General features: G+C 36.7%; 2 protein-coding genes and 1 long non-coding RNA gene across 3 annotated transcripts; all 3 read left to right on the top strand.

The window, feature by feature from the left end:
* The first annotated feature begins 1,378 nt into the window (after positions 1-1,378).
* On the top strand, positions 1,379-3,998 carry LOC103927044 (multiple organellar RNA editing factor 2, chloroplastic). The gene is made up of 4 exons (XM_009335941.3): positions 1,379-1,867; positions 2,175-2,272; positions 2,415-2,480; positions 3,652-3,998. Exons 1-4 carry the CDS (start codon positions 1,434-1,436, stop codon positions 3,792-3,794), a joined length of 741 nt encoding a protein of 246 aa, XP_009334216.2. The 5' UTR covers positions 1,379-1,433; the 3' UTR covers positions 3,795-3,998.
* A 2,257-nt stretch (positions 3,999-6,255) lies between these two features.
* On the top strand, positions 6,256-7,952 carry LOC125468255. Its single transcript, XR_007254660.1, has 2 exons — positions 6,256-6,554; positions 7,510-7,952. It is a non-coding gene; the product is annotated as an uncharacterized LOC125468255 (long non-coding RNA).
* Positions 7,953-7,980: 28 nt separating this feature from the next.
* On the top strand, positions 7,981-14,908 carry LOC103927045 (splicing factor U2AF 65 kDa subunit). Its single transcript, XM_009335942.3, has 9 exons — positions 7,981-9,060; positions 9,138-9,275; positions 11,560-11,631; positions 12,450-12,491; positions 12,614-12,703; positions 12,974-13,081; positions 13,182-13,271; positions 13,537-13,616; positions 13,703-14,908. Exons 1-9 carry the CDS (start codon positions 7,984-7,986, stop codon positions 14,481-14,483), a joined length of 2,478 nt encoding a protein of 825 aa, XP_009334217.2. The 5' UTR covers positions 7,981-7,983; the 3' UTR covers positions 14,484-14,908.
* The last annotated feature ends 832 nt before the right edge of the window (positions 14,909-15,740 follow it).

Below are 15,740 nucleotides of genomic sequence, written 5' to 3'. Positions count from 1 at the left end.
TGCTCACCTTGGATCCAAGTAGGTGCAAGTCCTGTCGTATAGGTTGCAATAGACAACTCCGACTCGTATGTGACCGCGAATAACGCTAGTCTTCACGTGAATGTAGCACTAGAGCGTATATTATTGTTACACCCAGTCATGTTTATGTCAAAATACCTCTGCATGAACTCGTGTGTCAGCATGTGTCGATGAGCACCCGATATGATATGTTTGCTTAGGTGAGATTATGTGTTATTGGTTGTTATATGTTCATTTATGCCATATTGCGACGTATGGCAATCTTGTGAAGTTACGGTAGGTATTTTCATACTATACATAGTATGTATATTTTGGAAACTATACTTGTTTTATAGCGAGGGATTATAACGTTTTCAAAAAGGTTTTTATAGAACTTTATTTTTCAGGCTACTCACCCTTGTTTTTACGCCCCTCTAGGTTTAGTAGCTGAGCTTTCGTATCAACGAGAATTCTTGGCAAATCTCAGTATAGGTGGCTACCTATAATGGTATAATCTTTATCCTACCTTACTGTACTTTACTTAAATGGATTCATTCTCATTCACCAGCGCACTCTTATATTTAGGCATTTTTAGGTTTAAATTTATTCACATTTTTCATATCACTACACTTTATGGCTTCGTCACTTTCCAAGTGTCAGCCAGCACAGCTCAATTTGGAGTCCTAGTGGACATTCCGGGTCGGAGTGTGTCATCTATGAAGCCAATGATTCTAGTTAAACCATAATTATGCTACTCTTATTTTTGTTTTATTTTCGCAGTCTACTAGGAAAAGAGACACTACTTGGAGAGCATTTTTTAGCAAAAGAGGCAAGGCAATTTTAGTGAAAAAAGTTTTGGACGCCCCAAGTGAATCAAAGAAGGAACCTCTGAAACTTTTGTGTTGTATTTGGTTTTGCGTATTATTTTGTTAGGTCATCTACGGGCTTGCTTAACCCCTATGGTTGTATGTTGTTAGGTACATATGAAAAGAGGATAGGAGCAGATAATTGGCTATTTCTTGTTTGACTGAAATAGCAAAGGGAGATACGAGAGAGGACATGTTAAGAATAAGTCTCACATTGATAAAATGAACGACCTTGCATGAACTTATAAGAGAATGAGTTACTACTCATATTTAGTTTTGACGTGCATAATCATGTAAGCATGAACATTGAGCATGGATTCTGAAAATATTGTTTATGGACAATCCCATTACATAACTGACGGTACACATGATAGAAATGAAGCGATGGAGAAGTGGGCCTTATTTAGAAAAAAATCGATTTCAAGCCCAGAAAGTAGCCCAATACCAGTTGTAATGGCCCAACCCAAAATACCTAATAAAAAAACTCGAAGATAAATGCTCCGTCACCCTTATCCCCCACCCTAAACCCTCATCTCATTTCCTCACTCACTCTTCCCCAGTCCCCCAAAAATGGTTCAAACCCTAATCCGAGCAATTGCCATGGCCACCGCCACCACCACCGCAACCGCTCGCCACCCCACAATCTCTCTCCTCGTACCCAAACGCCTCTTCTCCACTTCCAAATTCACCAATCCCCCTTCCATCCCAGCCCTCATGCTCGGCCGTCGATCCCTTGCCCCTATCTCCCACGCCGTCCGATTCCCTACCCCTACCACCCGCTACATTCCGATCCGCTGCCGGGTCAACCGATCTGGCGGTTCTTACTCGCCCCTCAACTCGGGTTCGAACTTCAGCGACCGTCCACCCACTGAAATGGCCCCGCTTTTTCCTGGTTGTGACTACGAGCACTGGCTCATCGTCATGGATAAGCCCGGCGGCGAGGGTGCTACAAAGCAGCAGATGATCGATTGTTATGTTCAGACCCTGGCCAAGGTCGTCGGGAGGTAATGGGTTCTTTGATTTATTGTTTGGTTGCTGGGAAAATGAAGGAAAATAACTGGAAAAAGAAAATTAACGTTTCTGATATATCTGAATTATATTTATAGTGTATTTTCAACAGGGATTTCTATTTATAGGAGATTTTAGCTTATTTATTCTTAGCTATTGTTCTTGGTGGTGTGACGAATGACGTTGATAGATATGTCTGCTTAATTGGGAATCAAGATATGTATATAATTGAATGGTTGATTTTGTTTAGTATCTTCGGAATTTGTTTACGCTAAAGTTTTGTTGCTTGTTGTGGTATGCCAGCGACGAAGAAGCAAAGAAGAAGATATACAATGTCTCTTGTGAGAGGTATTTTGGTTTTGGTTGTGAGATTGATGAGGAGACCTCGAATAAGCTTGAAGGTTTGTGCTATTAAATTGAAACTATGTTATAGTTTCTGTGTGTGATTATTAGATTATACATACTGTTTATGCATGTTTGTGAGCTCATGAGTGCATGTCTCCTTGTATCATTTGACTTTATGAAATATTTTCTTGTTATCAGGCTTGCCGGGTGTTCTTTTTGTTCTTCCGGATTCATATGTTGATCCCGAGTACAAAGACTACGGTGGTAAGTGTTTAAGGATTTAAAGTATAAGCACTAGTGTGAATTAGATCTCGTGTGTTCTTATTTTAATCAGCGTGGTCGTTCCAATAAAGCGGCATATTTGTGCTAGAGAAGATTTTTGTTCATGTGTGTACTTGTCTTAGTGGAGCACATAAATTAGAGATACTACTGGTTCACCATATGTGTATCTTAGCATGTACTACGGTTCACCGGAATTCTTTTTAAAAATCGTAGTCCATCTTGGAGAAGTTAAATAGCCCTTGCAGGCATTATTTAACTTTGAATGCTAATTGACTTACATCAAATGTCTCTCTTAACTGTTCTGTGCTTCTTATACTTTGTGGAGATGCGGATCAGTAGAGATGAAACATGCTATGTGAAATTTCAGTGTTTTGCAATTTTTATGCGTGTTCATCTTTCCTTGGGTTTTTTATTTTTTTTTAATTTTATGAAGTTGCTCCGATGAATTGATTATTGACTAACATTATATTTTCAAAAATTCTTTTTGACAGTTTGTCCAATTAACATATATATTTATTTTCTTTAAACTCCCAGTCCATCTTGGCAAAGCTAATAGCCCTCAGTTGGCGATGTCTAGTTTTGAATGCTAATGGACTTATAATGAGTCACTCCATCCTGTTCTGTTGCTTCTTGAATGTTGTGGAGTTTCGGAATCATTGGAGTTGATACATTTGATGACCTTTATCATTAAAAAGATAACCTTGCTGACAGTTCTTTTGATTAAACCAATATTTTTCTTTTATACTAACTTCCAGTCCATCTTGGCAAAGCTAATAGCCTTCAGTGGCGATGATTTGCTTTGAATGCTAATGGACTCATAATGATCCACTCCATCCTGTTCTGTTGCTTCTTTATGTTGTGGAGTTACGGAATCATTGGAGTCGATACATTTGGTGACAAGTTGTCATTTGATATTTCAGCCAGCTTAGGCTTTTAACTCATATTTGATGCCATATTCTCTCATTTACTTTGTGTTGCTTTCAATTTGCTAACTTTGATTTATGCTTTTTCTGCTTATTGGCTTCCCTCCGTTCCAAGTTCACCCCTGTTTTAAATGGATATGCTTGTTCTTAAATTTGTTAATTATCTCAATTATTTTCAAATTTCTAAATGCAACCTATCCTCGTAACTCATGTAACTTTCTTCAATGCAGCTGAGTTGTATGTGAATGGAGAAATTGTTCAAAGATCACCTGAGAGGCAGAGGAGGGTGGAGCCGCAGCCCTCGAGAGCTCAGGACAGACCAAGATACAATGACAGAACCCGTTATGTGCGCCGAAGGGAAAATGTCCGGTGAAATAAACGGAAGGCTAGCAATGTAAATATCTTGGTGAAAAGGCGATTATGCCAAAGTTTGCTTAGTAGCTGAACCTTTGTTTATCATTGTCTGCTGTTTTTAAACCCTTGAGTTCGTGATGAACCTTCAAGGCTATAAACTATTCCAAACCTTGAACAATATTAGTTGTTTTGTGCAATTTCAGACTATTTATTAATTTTCTCAGCCCGTTTTCTTCCTTCTGCTTTTTGGATGATTCAATTTGTTTACAGTTCTCTTCCCCTTGTTAAGGCTCACAAGGCTACAACAAGGCCTCTCCTAGGGGAGAGAGGATCCTTACTGGATCCTCTTTGTGAGGATTTCATGAATTCTTCAATCACATTTGTTCATCGTACATTGTGCAATCAGTTTTCGTCAGATACTGTTTATATTCAATTTTAAACAAAAAAAATTACAGTAATTTTTTATTACAGGATGTACGATGAATAGATGTGATTTGAGAATTCTCAGGATCCTCACAAAGAGAATTCGGCGAGGATCCTTATTCCTCCCAGGGCAGCCATTCTCTCTTTAATAAAAAAATAAAATCGAAGCTCCCCTTCCCCGCTCCCACATTCCCTCGCTCTCTTGCGCTCTCCTATTTTAAAACATAAAAAACAAAATTTTACAAGCACTGTGTATGGTCATATGTTAGTTTTAAATAAAAAAATTCATAATGATTTCTAACCGCACGATGTACGATGAACGGATAATGTGTGAGGATTCCTAAGATTCTTACAAGGAGGATCTGAATGGAATCCAAATAAATTACATGTAGGTGAGGCTTTGAAAAAAAAAACAACAAAATTTTAGTTATGTGAAATTATATTTCTACCCATATTTCTTATTCATGTTAAATTTTAATTAGATGGTTAAAATGGTAAATTCATAATGTTTCGGTTGACAATGAGATTTGTTTGAATATGTAGTTTAGATTAAACACAAACAATACCTAACGAAAATTGATCGCACGATATACAATGAACGGATAGGATATGAAAACCTCTAGAATCCTCACAAAGAGAATCCGAAGAGGATCCCCAACCCTAAGGGAGTGCCTCCATATTGCCATGTTTTGGAGACATTGAGGGTGACTCCACTTTTCTAGGGTGCACTCGCAATTCTCCAACCTAAGGGCAACGACATTTTGCAACTGTGTGGCTTAGGAATGTAACAATTTGGTCACTTTCTAAAGTAATTTGCTAAAACATCCCTGAAAGTTGTGAATACAAACACCATTTGTCCCTCCAAGAAACGGAAGTGCTTAACCTAACAAAGGGGCCAAGTGTAACAATCAACAAATCAGAATGATAAGTCTTTGAGTACTTTAATAACGGAGATGTAACAATCAACAAATATATTGATTATATTTATAGGGAATTGTTATTAACATTCCAAAAATTTCATTCTACACTCATCATAAATGCATTTTTCTTTCTAATTATAGAAAGTTTGAAATAATAACAATTTCTTATTCTAATACGAAGTACATTTACATGATCTTATCATTCTACTACTCTACTTATGCGACAACGCAAAAGTGGCGTTTTACACTAATCGCTAGCCTTTTTTTTCGACATATTACATTCAAAGTTCAAATCTAGCTTAATGTAATAATATTCCTTGTAAATTTGTAATTATATAAAAATAATAATAATAACATGACAATTGACGATTTACAGCACTATCTAGTCACACCCTAACTTTCATTGGCTCTAGTCCGGTTTCGAACAAAAAAAAATTCTCCATTTGGTATAAATTATGTAAAGTATTGACGATTTACATAAACCAATTAAGCGTCAAAGAAATAGAGGGATGGATGGAAGTGTCATATTACAAGTGTGGGCAAAAGGGCAAACCAAACTCCTCACAGAAGCGCAACTTTGTTCTTTGTAGGGGTGGCACAGGTGGGTTGGTCGGGTTAGACTCTAATTTGTTGGCCAATCCAATAAGCTTGGATTGAAAATGTTCAAACTCTTTTCACCCAAGAAAATTGGCATCCCAACCCATCCAAGTCATTTTTAGGCAAGTTGGGTTGGGCGGATTCCACGAGTTAGGCTTGACTGGTTTCTTTCTTATTCTTAATGTAAGTATGAGAGCATATAATTATACTTCAAACTAGGCCTAAATCATGTGAATTTGATGTTATTATATCAGTACATGTTACTAATACATGAATTTTACTATTCAAATCAAGCATTAAATTACAAACAAGTACATTTAAAAGGGACTAAATTTCATGTATAAATTTATTTAATATATATCATACATGTATGTTTAAAAACTCCTGTCATTCTAGTGGATAAATTTTAATCAAAATAATAATACTTTCAAGTTTCAACTTAACACAATCCACCTATTAACTGAGTAGTCGGATTTTTAATAGAAATAATTTGATTTTGGGTTTACAACCCAACCCAACCCTAGCCTACCCCACCCCCAACCCAACCCATATCAACCCAACCTAAATCGGGTGGGTTAGTCGGTAGACTGAAATGCACACCCCTACTTCCTTGTGTGCGGATAAACAAACCACCACCTCTCTGCTTTCTCAATTAGGTTTTCCCGTTTTCGCAATTTCCCAATTCCCCCTAACTCCGGAACTCTCTCTCCACCAATTCATAAATGCCTTTGCACTCTCTTCCACACCCCACTACCACTTCCGCCTCTTGCCGCCGCCGCTAAGCCTTCGGAAACGCCACCTCTCTCGGCCTACTTCGCCGCCGGATCTCCGTCCCAAAGGTACAACCTTTTCTCCTGCTTTTCTGCAAAGATAATCGTTTCTTATCTAAGTAGCTTCTTTATTCGTTTCGTAAGAAGTTGAGGTTATGCTTTTCTGCAACTTGGAGTTGGGGTTTAACTGGGCTTTTGTTGCTTATTCCGTTTGGTTGCTGAGAAAACAGGGGAAAGATAATGAAAGTGAAAGTGGGATTGCTGTGTTTAATCTAAATAATTGGCTGAATTACTTGATTCTTGGGTGCCATTTTAATTTTGATTAAGTATAGTACATAATGGTCAAAGAGACAAATCATTAATGTTCCTACCCATATTTTGTAACTTATATATTCATGAATAATAAATTGTATACTTTTAACCTTTTTCGCTTTTCCATATCTTAATGTTGTATTTTGAATGAAACTCATAATTTAGGTAGGTTTGGTGTGGTAATGTAGGAAACGAATCATAATGTATCAAGAGTGCAACAGTGTAGGAGTGTAAAAGACTTATAGACGCATACATTAGCAGTGAATGTCACATGCATGCACTAGACAATTCATCAACTTTGGATTGGTTTTGGTTTTCTAAATGACGTTAATGTGCTATTACAATTGTGTTTTACTGTACCACACAGAAAGACACGGGTAGTTTCCAATGGCCTTTATTAAAACTTTGATTGCATTGCATGAATGGTGTACATTTTGGAGTGAAAATTGTGCTTATTATCACGCATATAGATAAGAAATTTGGTACATGATACAGACACACATTCATGTAGCATGTATAAAACAAATATGCAGATCTGCTTCACTAGTTTTCATGATTTTATAGTTTCTTTACCTTTTACAGTCTTCTTTGTATCCATGAATTGTTCGAAACTATTTTATCATTATGTTCTGGAATGTAGTGAGTGGGGCTAAAATTTGTTGATCCACATGGGTCTTTGACTAATATCACGTGCATTTTTTTCTTGGTGCAGTGATATTCACTTTGACTTGTCAATAGAAAACAAGGCTGCTACTAACCTCTTTGCGCACTGGTTTAAACTGTTTCTATGCTCTATTAGAACCTCAGCAATTATTGTTTAACTGCACTTGCATTGGGACAGATGAGCACGTCTAGTCAGCTACAAGAAATTAACAGAAAAACTAGCCGGATTGCCCTGCCTAACCATGATGAAGAAAGTGCTGCTAGAACAAGGCCTTTCAGCTTTGAAGAGATTATGCTTAGGAGGAATAACAAGAAGTTATGTGATAGTGTCGTAGAGGAAGTCGTAGATGTAGGTAATGTACCAAGGGAATCTATGGTTAAAAATTCTTTTGACAGTTTTGAGTCTGAAAAGGATCACAGACACCATAAAGATTTGCCCCCTGTTGATAAAAAGCCTGCCTCCGAGGATCCAGTGAAGGCATATTCCAGAAAGAAAGAAATATATAATTCCAAGAGTTCTAAAATGGAAGACGGTTTTTCCAAAGGTAGAGTTAGGGGAGGGCATGAGCCAGAAAGCTTGAAGGATAAACCGAGCAAAGATAGAAGAACTGAAGCTAAAGGAGGCACAACTGAAAAACAAATACATGGTAGGAGAAAAATTGACGAGCGGTCAGATAACTTCCAAAAAGAATCTGTAAAGAAGCATTCAAGGGATTCGATAGGAAAGGAGAGACACACGAGCCAAAACAGAGGAAGATCTGAAAGAGAAGCCAAGAGAAAATACCAAAATGGATATGATGAAAAAATTAGAGACAGAAATGCTGCAAAGAAGCATGATTCAGGGAAACATCATCTGCTAGGAAGTTCAGAGAGAAAGGAGAGGAAAAAATCATCAAAATCCAATTTCGAAAATTCAAGGCTAAAAAGGGAACGGTCAAGGAGTAGAGACCGTGAGGATACACATAGATTTAGGTCTCCCTCACCAAGGGCACACAAGTATACATCTCATAATTTGAGGATCCGCAGCGAGATATCTTCACATTCCCTCAAAGAGAAGCCTGGAACACAGGATTCTGATATTGACAGGAGCAGAATATCTAATAATGGCTCCAATAGCCACCATCGCCGACATGGTGGGCCAGTGAAAAGGCTTGGTGGTTATTCACCGAGGAAGAGAAGAACCGAGTCTGCTCTTAAGACTCCATCCCCACCTGACCGTTCGCCTGAAAAGAAAAGTGCCAAGTGGGATCATCCCCCTACGGCAACTGACAAGGTATTATCTGGTTCAATTGCTTCTATTTTTAATTCATCAAACAGTAACATGTCTTCAAATGTACATGAGATGGCCATTGCTGTTGCTGTTGCTTCGGCTACTAGGAAATCTATATCTGGGGTTCATCCTAATTCTTTATTGACTAAGAAGAATGCTTCTGTTGACTCGGTCCAACTAACACAAGCTACTCGGCCTATGAGGAGGCTTTATGTAGACAATGTTCCGTCTACAACCTCTGAGAACACTTTAGTGGAATCTCTTAATAATTTTTTGTTGTCTTCGGGTGTCAATCATATCCCAGGAACACGCCCATGCATTAGTTGTGCGGTAAGCGTAGTAAATTTTGAATGTTTATCCCAATTATGACTTAGGGATGAGGCCTGCCTTAACTATTTTAACTGCAGATTACCAAAGACAAAGGTCAAGCTGTTGTGGAGTTTCTTACACCGGAAGACGCTTTAGCTGCTCTATCTTTTGATGGCACCGACATCTCTGGTTCTATTCTCAAAATAAGGCGCCCTAAAGACTTTGTTGAAGTGGCTGTAAGAATGATTAAATAACTTTTTCCTCTCATCTTACCTTTTTTTTATTTTATTTTTATCCCATTGTTGCTTTATACTGGTTTATGTTGCTTTTTAGTTGTTTGATCTTATTCTTTTGATATACGATCTATGAAGTTATGCTGCTTGAATTTTTTGTTCTTATTTTAGCTGTTTAACCACTTATTTTTCTCTGTTATATGTTGAAAATGTATTTCGGTTATTTTCTTTGTGGAATCCGTGACATATTATTTCTTGTTATTTTCTATTATTTCTTGTTATTTTCTATTATTTCATATGTCTTAGGGGTGACTACTACGAAATCATTCAATACAAATAGCTTTTCAAATTACATAATCTAACAAAGTGGTTATTTTGTTTGCTCTTTGGCTATTTGTTTTTTTTTTTTTAATTCATACTTCCGTCTTCTTTTCTTTATGAAATGGAAGGGATGGACGTATGAAATGCAAGAAAATGCCGAGCCGAATCCGATTGAATCTATCCTATTCTTGAGTTCCTGACTTCCTGGTCATTGCACCTTTTGTAGATGGAGCTGGTCATAGAGACACATCCTTAAGACTAGGGTTTGGTTATTTGCTGTGAAATTTTAGTTGGTGGCATTTTTAGTTTTCACAGGTGCCTTGTTATTTATTTCACCTTGGAAGCATAATCAAGATTGCTTGTTAAATATAACATTGGGATATGTTTCTGTAACTTCACAAGCTTTCTGTTGTACATGGAATTATTTATTTTGTCCTGTTACACCAGAATTTTTCTGACTGTCATGTTGTAATCTCTTAAATAGGATGTTTATGTTGGGTGTGTCGTAATTCACATTCAGGATGGTGATGAAGCTGACTCCTAAATAAGAAGATTTTCAGGTGTAGTGACAAGTTTGATGTGCTTGCAGCTTCTTCTCTTGATTTGGACCTGGGTCACTGATCTAGGATTTTGAAGTAGTAATATTAATGATATGGACCACAATGTTGGCTTGATTTAATGTTCAACATAAAAATTGCATTTAATATTGTCTTTTAGGATACCTTCTCTCACTCCCAGTGGTATTATCTGCTTCTTGAGCCTTGATAAGCTTTCATCCTTTTCACGATAAGCATGTTGTAATAGGCTTATTTTATAGTGTTTTTGAAACTTTACTGAAATTTCGGTTGTCCATTGAGTATTGTATTTAGCATCACCACCATAATTGAAAAAAAGAACATGCTTTGAGGAGTATAGCTGCTGTCACTGGATGATTCTGTGCTTAATTATTTAATTAGTATAATTATAAGTACTGCCATTTTGAGCTCTAGACAAATATATGGAAGCCATCCAGTTTTCCCAGCCAGTCCAGAGATGCCCAATTATGACGTCAGGGAGTGGGGCAGAGAGAGATAGTAGCAGTGTTAGACTATTAGACTATTACAGTTACAGATCAATTCAAGTCCTCTGGTGATTTTCATATGTCTGTCCTTGGTTGAATAAACTCATTCATCCTTATCAGTCTTGCCTTTTGTCTTGTTGCACGCCTGCATGGGAACAAACCATCTGGCCAAATGTTTTCTTTTGTAGGCTTGTAGTCATTATTCATTTTCCCTACAGGCTAGCTTATTAGCTTATCATGGATGCACTATAGTCTATTATGTATTTTTATTTTTTTTCAACTTAACAATTTATTGAAATTATCTTCCATTTAAATGACTAACCTGACATTTTTCTATCTGTAAATGCTTATTGGTATTCTTGGAATAATGGATGATCTCATTGGATTGACTCTGTACTCTATCAAAATTGAACCTTATATATCTCTACTCAATGAATGATAAATTAATTAGATTTTTGATCGAACCATTAGCACGGGATGAAAATAATACCTAATATGTCAATTACATGGTTTCCTACTCGGGATGTGAATTAATGTCATTGATAAAAGACCATATTGATTTTTGTTTACCTTACCAATTTTTCAAATTTGAAATTGAGATTGTCATAAAGGATCTTTTATGGAGTTTGGTAGATTTAATCTGATTAAATATAAATATGACCAACAAATTAATTACAATGAATCGTATTTATGCATGTTTTCTTCTGGATAACATAAGTGAAATCAGAAGCCCTGGTTTCGTTAAGTTTTTAGTTCTAGTTCCTACAATATGGTTATACTCTTCTTTGCTATAAGCTTAAACTTTATTTGGCTGAAGTACTTTCGGTTACTGCTTTTCAAATTCTGAGGTATGTTGTGCTTACTATCCATGGAGCAGGTTTTCAGACAGTTGCTATTTTCATGCAGACTGGTGACTCAGAGAAATCAATGGCCGCGGTTGAGACAATAAGTGATGTTGTGAAGGATTCCCCCAACAAGGTATCCTGATTAGATAATATTTGTACTAGAAATATAATACAGATGAGTAACACATTAAAAGGTCAAAAGGTTTGTGCGCAATAAACAACAGATCAACTTTATCAAAAGAATAAACAATGAACCAGTTAACTGTGACTCACTCTCCCTGTCAAGGGTTTCATAATGTGAAATATACAGTTGAAGGGCATTAGGATCTATTCAGCATCAACTGTGATGGTCATGATCAATATCTTAAAAAAATAAAATAAAATAGTTTATTAAGAAAAGTTTACTTGTTTTGCAAGCTGTGACATTCATTATGATGTTAAAATTTAATGAACTTTTGTGATAGTACACATCTATTGTACAAGAGTGTAATGAATTGTAATCTTGAATCTGATTATCAAATTATACCTTTTTAACGTAACCTATGGAACCTGACATAAGGAGTTGTACCTAAGTCTTACTCTTTATACCTTAATGCATAAATCATTTGTCTAGCTCCTATGCATCAAGAGAACATTTGTGTTTTAGTGATTTCTGAAGTCTCTTTAGTGTGTACCAACATGCTACTTTTTTATTTGTGACAAAATCTATGCGTGCTGTCATCTATCTTATTGCATGAATGGTTTTTTATTTCTGGGAGGTTGTAATCTTTTTTCATGTGATGTCTAGCATCTAGGTTCTACTTTCTACTAATATAGCTATGCTTCAGATTTTTTGAATTTTCAAATGTTTTCTTCTTCTTTGATTCTGTACCACATTTTCAATGCTGTGATATGTTGCTTTCTTTTGTTGATACCTGGAACTTCTTTCATGTTCTCTGCTTATTTATGCAGATTTTCATTGGTGGAATTTCAAATGCTCTTTCATCAACAATGGTAATATGAAATGATGTTAATTATTCATATAGTTCTCTTTTCCCAACAAATTTGATCCCATCTTTCAGTTCCTATGTTCATTGACCTACTTAGTGACTTGGCCATTAATGCTGCTTTTCCAGCTTATGGAGATAATTAGTGTCTTTGGACCTCTGAAGGCGTACCACTTTGAGTTCAATGAGAAACTTAATGAACCGTGTGCTTTTGTGGAGGTAATAGAGCATATTGAAGGCTCAAGTTAATTTTTGTTTGAAGTATATTCTTTATAAACAAATGTACTAAGTTTTTTGTAAGCATCAATTTTATCTGTTTGTAGTTTGATTACCATGTTGTACTAGTACATTTATTTGGAAAAGACGCATGCCTTTGTGTTGTTGTTTGCCATTGTTGATTTCGAACTCTCTAGTGTTGAATCTTTTAGTTGTTTGGTTGTTTGCCATTGCCCCCTCCTTTTTGCTAATGAGATCTGGATACTGTGTCAGTATGTAGACCAATCAGTTACTCTTAAAGCGTGTGCGGGTCTGAACGGTATGAAATTGGGAGGGAGAGTCCTAACTGCAGTTCAAGCAATTCATGGTGCATCATCCTTGGTACAAATAACACCCTCTTCCTTTTCGGATGATGTTCATTATCCGTTTTTGTCATTTTACTTGGACATGTTTACTGATGGAAGAATTAAACTTATGCTAGGAAAATAGCGGAAATACATCATATGAGATACCAGAATATGCAAAGCCACTTCTCCAACAACCATCGCAGGTCCTAAAGCTTAGAAATGTGGTATGGCGGTTGTGCTTGATTTTGTGTTTCAATTCTTATTTCTTATGGTAACTGACGTGTCCTTTACTTTCTTGTCACCAAGACAAATTTTAAAATCATACGGTGAATAGAAAAACTACAATACACAATGGGTATCTTGTAGTAAGAACTATTTGATGAATTGTTTTTTATCTGACAATTTATATGGGATCCTAAAGTTTGTTAGTATAATCTATTGGGATCAATTTTTTTATCATTTTCCTAATTGTTCCTCGATGTGAATTAGTTCAATCTTGAGCACTTCTCACTGCTCTCAGAACCAGAAATGGAAGAAGTTCTGGAAGATGTGCGATTAGAGTGTGCCAGGTCCCCGAGAAATTTCGCATTCATTTTTTGTTCATGTTCTTTTTAAGCTTTATTTGAGCAAGTGTTAAAGCCCTTAAATCATGCAGGTTTGGTACTATTAAATCTGCAAAGGTTGTCAAGTATCGCAACAATCACATCATCACCCCAGGGACATCTGAAGCTGTTAATGATGCGAAATCTGGAGGCTACCAGAAGAGCTTAGCGTCCGAAGAAACTGGAGCAAAAATAGACGCTAAAGAAGAACATATTGCAAATGAGTCCAGGGAAATTAGTGGAGTGGAGATTCCAAGCAATGCCAAACAAATAAAAGAAGAGGAATTCACAGAAGACAACCGGTTCTATTATGTTAAGCCTGCAGATGGTTTTAGAGAGGAAAAATCATGTCAAATGGGTCAATCAGATGATAATATGAAAGCTGAAGGAAGCGACAACCTGCCTAACAATGTTCTTGGGGAACACCCGAACCAGCTGAACGGTATGAAAGATGCTTTGGAATGCTATGATGATTTGGTTACTGATATTAAAATAGAGGACGTAAGCTTGGAAAGCAAATCAATGGCTAAAGAGGATTCAACTCTAAAGGAAGTTGGTATTGAGAGAGAAGAAACTTTTGCTGGAAAGGAGGGCAGTGTTGGAACAGAATCAGATGCTATTCGAAAGAGTGAAATTAATGAGACGGATCATGGGAAGGACCAGGATTATGATCTTGCAAGAATATTTGAGCCCGGGTGTGTTTTTGTGGAGTTTGTTAGAGCAGAAGCCTCTTTAAAGGCAGCACATTGTTTACATGGACGGGCTTTTGAGGATCGTATTGTGACTGTGGAGTATGTTTCACTTGATCATTACAAGGCTCAGTTTCCAAATTGAGCGTATTTGGTTGCTCGTGACAATGCTCATTTCGTAATGCCTTAGTCGAATTCTGGTGGTTCTCCTCCGGTGCCGTGATTTTGGTGACAAAATCTGGTTGGGGCCGTTTTCTTGTTGCGGGATAGAAATTTTTGTGCTGCAATGCCTTGGTCGAATTCAAAGCGGAGTTGATTTTCCTAGGGCAACTACCCGTGTGGCTGCTGACGAGGTGGTTGTGGTGGCGGCAGCAACTGCGTTGTGTCTTTGCGGGATTAGGATTATGATTCTCTTTTTCATATTTTTGTGTTTTTGTTGAATGGATTTATACCAACAATCCAAGTCATAAGTAAAACAAGTAGAAAGAAGTCGACGAACACAACTTACTCAACCGCTGTACATGGTTGTCTCGTCTTTCATTCTATCCAGCTACGTACTTGAATCTGACACCCGACTAGATGGCTGTCTTCTGTCTAGTTTTCTTTTTTCTAAACCCAACTTGAATGTTCTATTTTTGTTCTATCAACTCTATTTTACTTTTACCCTCATAAAAATAAACAAATCTGCAAAACGGATGGATTAGAGAGTTGGAACTTACAAGGATAGAGAGTTCTTAAACAAGATGTGGAAGCAATCTTAAAAATGTCACTGAGCAGAGACTCTCGTAATGACACTTGTAAGTTCTAATGGAGTTAAAGAAAATGATCATACAAGTTTTAACGGACTTGACGAAAAGGACCATATAAGTTCTAACAGAGTTGACGAAAATGATCATAGTTGTACAATTCAATGAGTTAGGGGAGGTCACAGATTTTAGTTAAGGAACTATTCCTCTAAGAGTTAAAATTGAAGAACCATTGCTATAATTTCCTCAAGTGTAAAATGAGATGTAAATATTGTTTTTAAATCTCAAATTTGCATTTCTCCATTGTAGTTGCTCTAATACCCGTTTTACCCTTACAAGTTAACATCCCCAATTTGAAGATTGTTTACTTCACCGCAATTGTCATGATTAAAGGGAAAGCGAGTGTTGGTTTTTTTAATTTTTTTAGTCGAGTGATATAGTTAGAAGGTTAGACAATTAGCTATTAGGGTGAGGAAATCGGTGAGAATTTAATTTTTTAGTCAAGCGATATAGTTAGAAGGTTAGACAATTAGCTATTTGGGTGAGGAAATCAGTGAGAATCGAACTCACACCAAAAGTGCATATACATATTACTCTCCATTATTGGGGTAAAGCATCATTTGTTTCTTTTTAAATTTTATTTTATTTATAGATAG

The sequence above is a fragment of a genome, unplaced genomic scaffold (assembly GCF_019419815.1).
Source record: "Pyrus x bretschneideri cultivar Hongxiangsu unplaced genomic scaffold, Pyrus_bretschneideri_v1 Contig73, whole genome shotgun sequence".
In the NCBI taxonomy this organism is placed as follows: domain Eukaryota; kingdom Viridiplantae; phylum Streptophyta; class Magnoliopsida; order Rosales; family Rosaceae; genus Pyrus; species Pyrus x bretschneideri.
The sequence above is the reverse complement of the archived record's forward strand: the minus strand, read 5'-3'. Positions and strand labels throughout refer to the sequence as shown.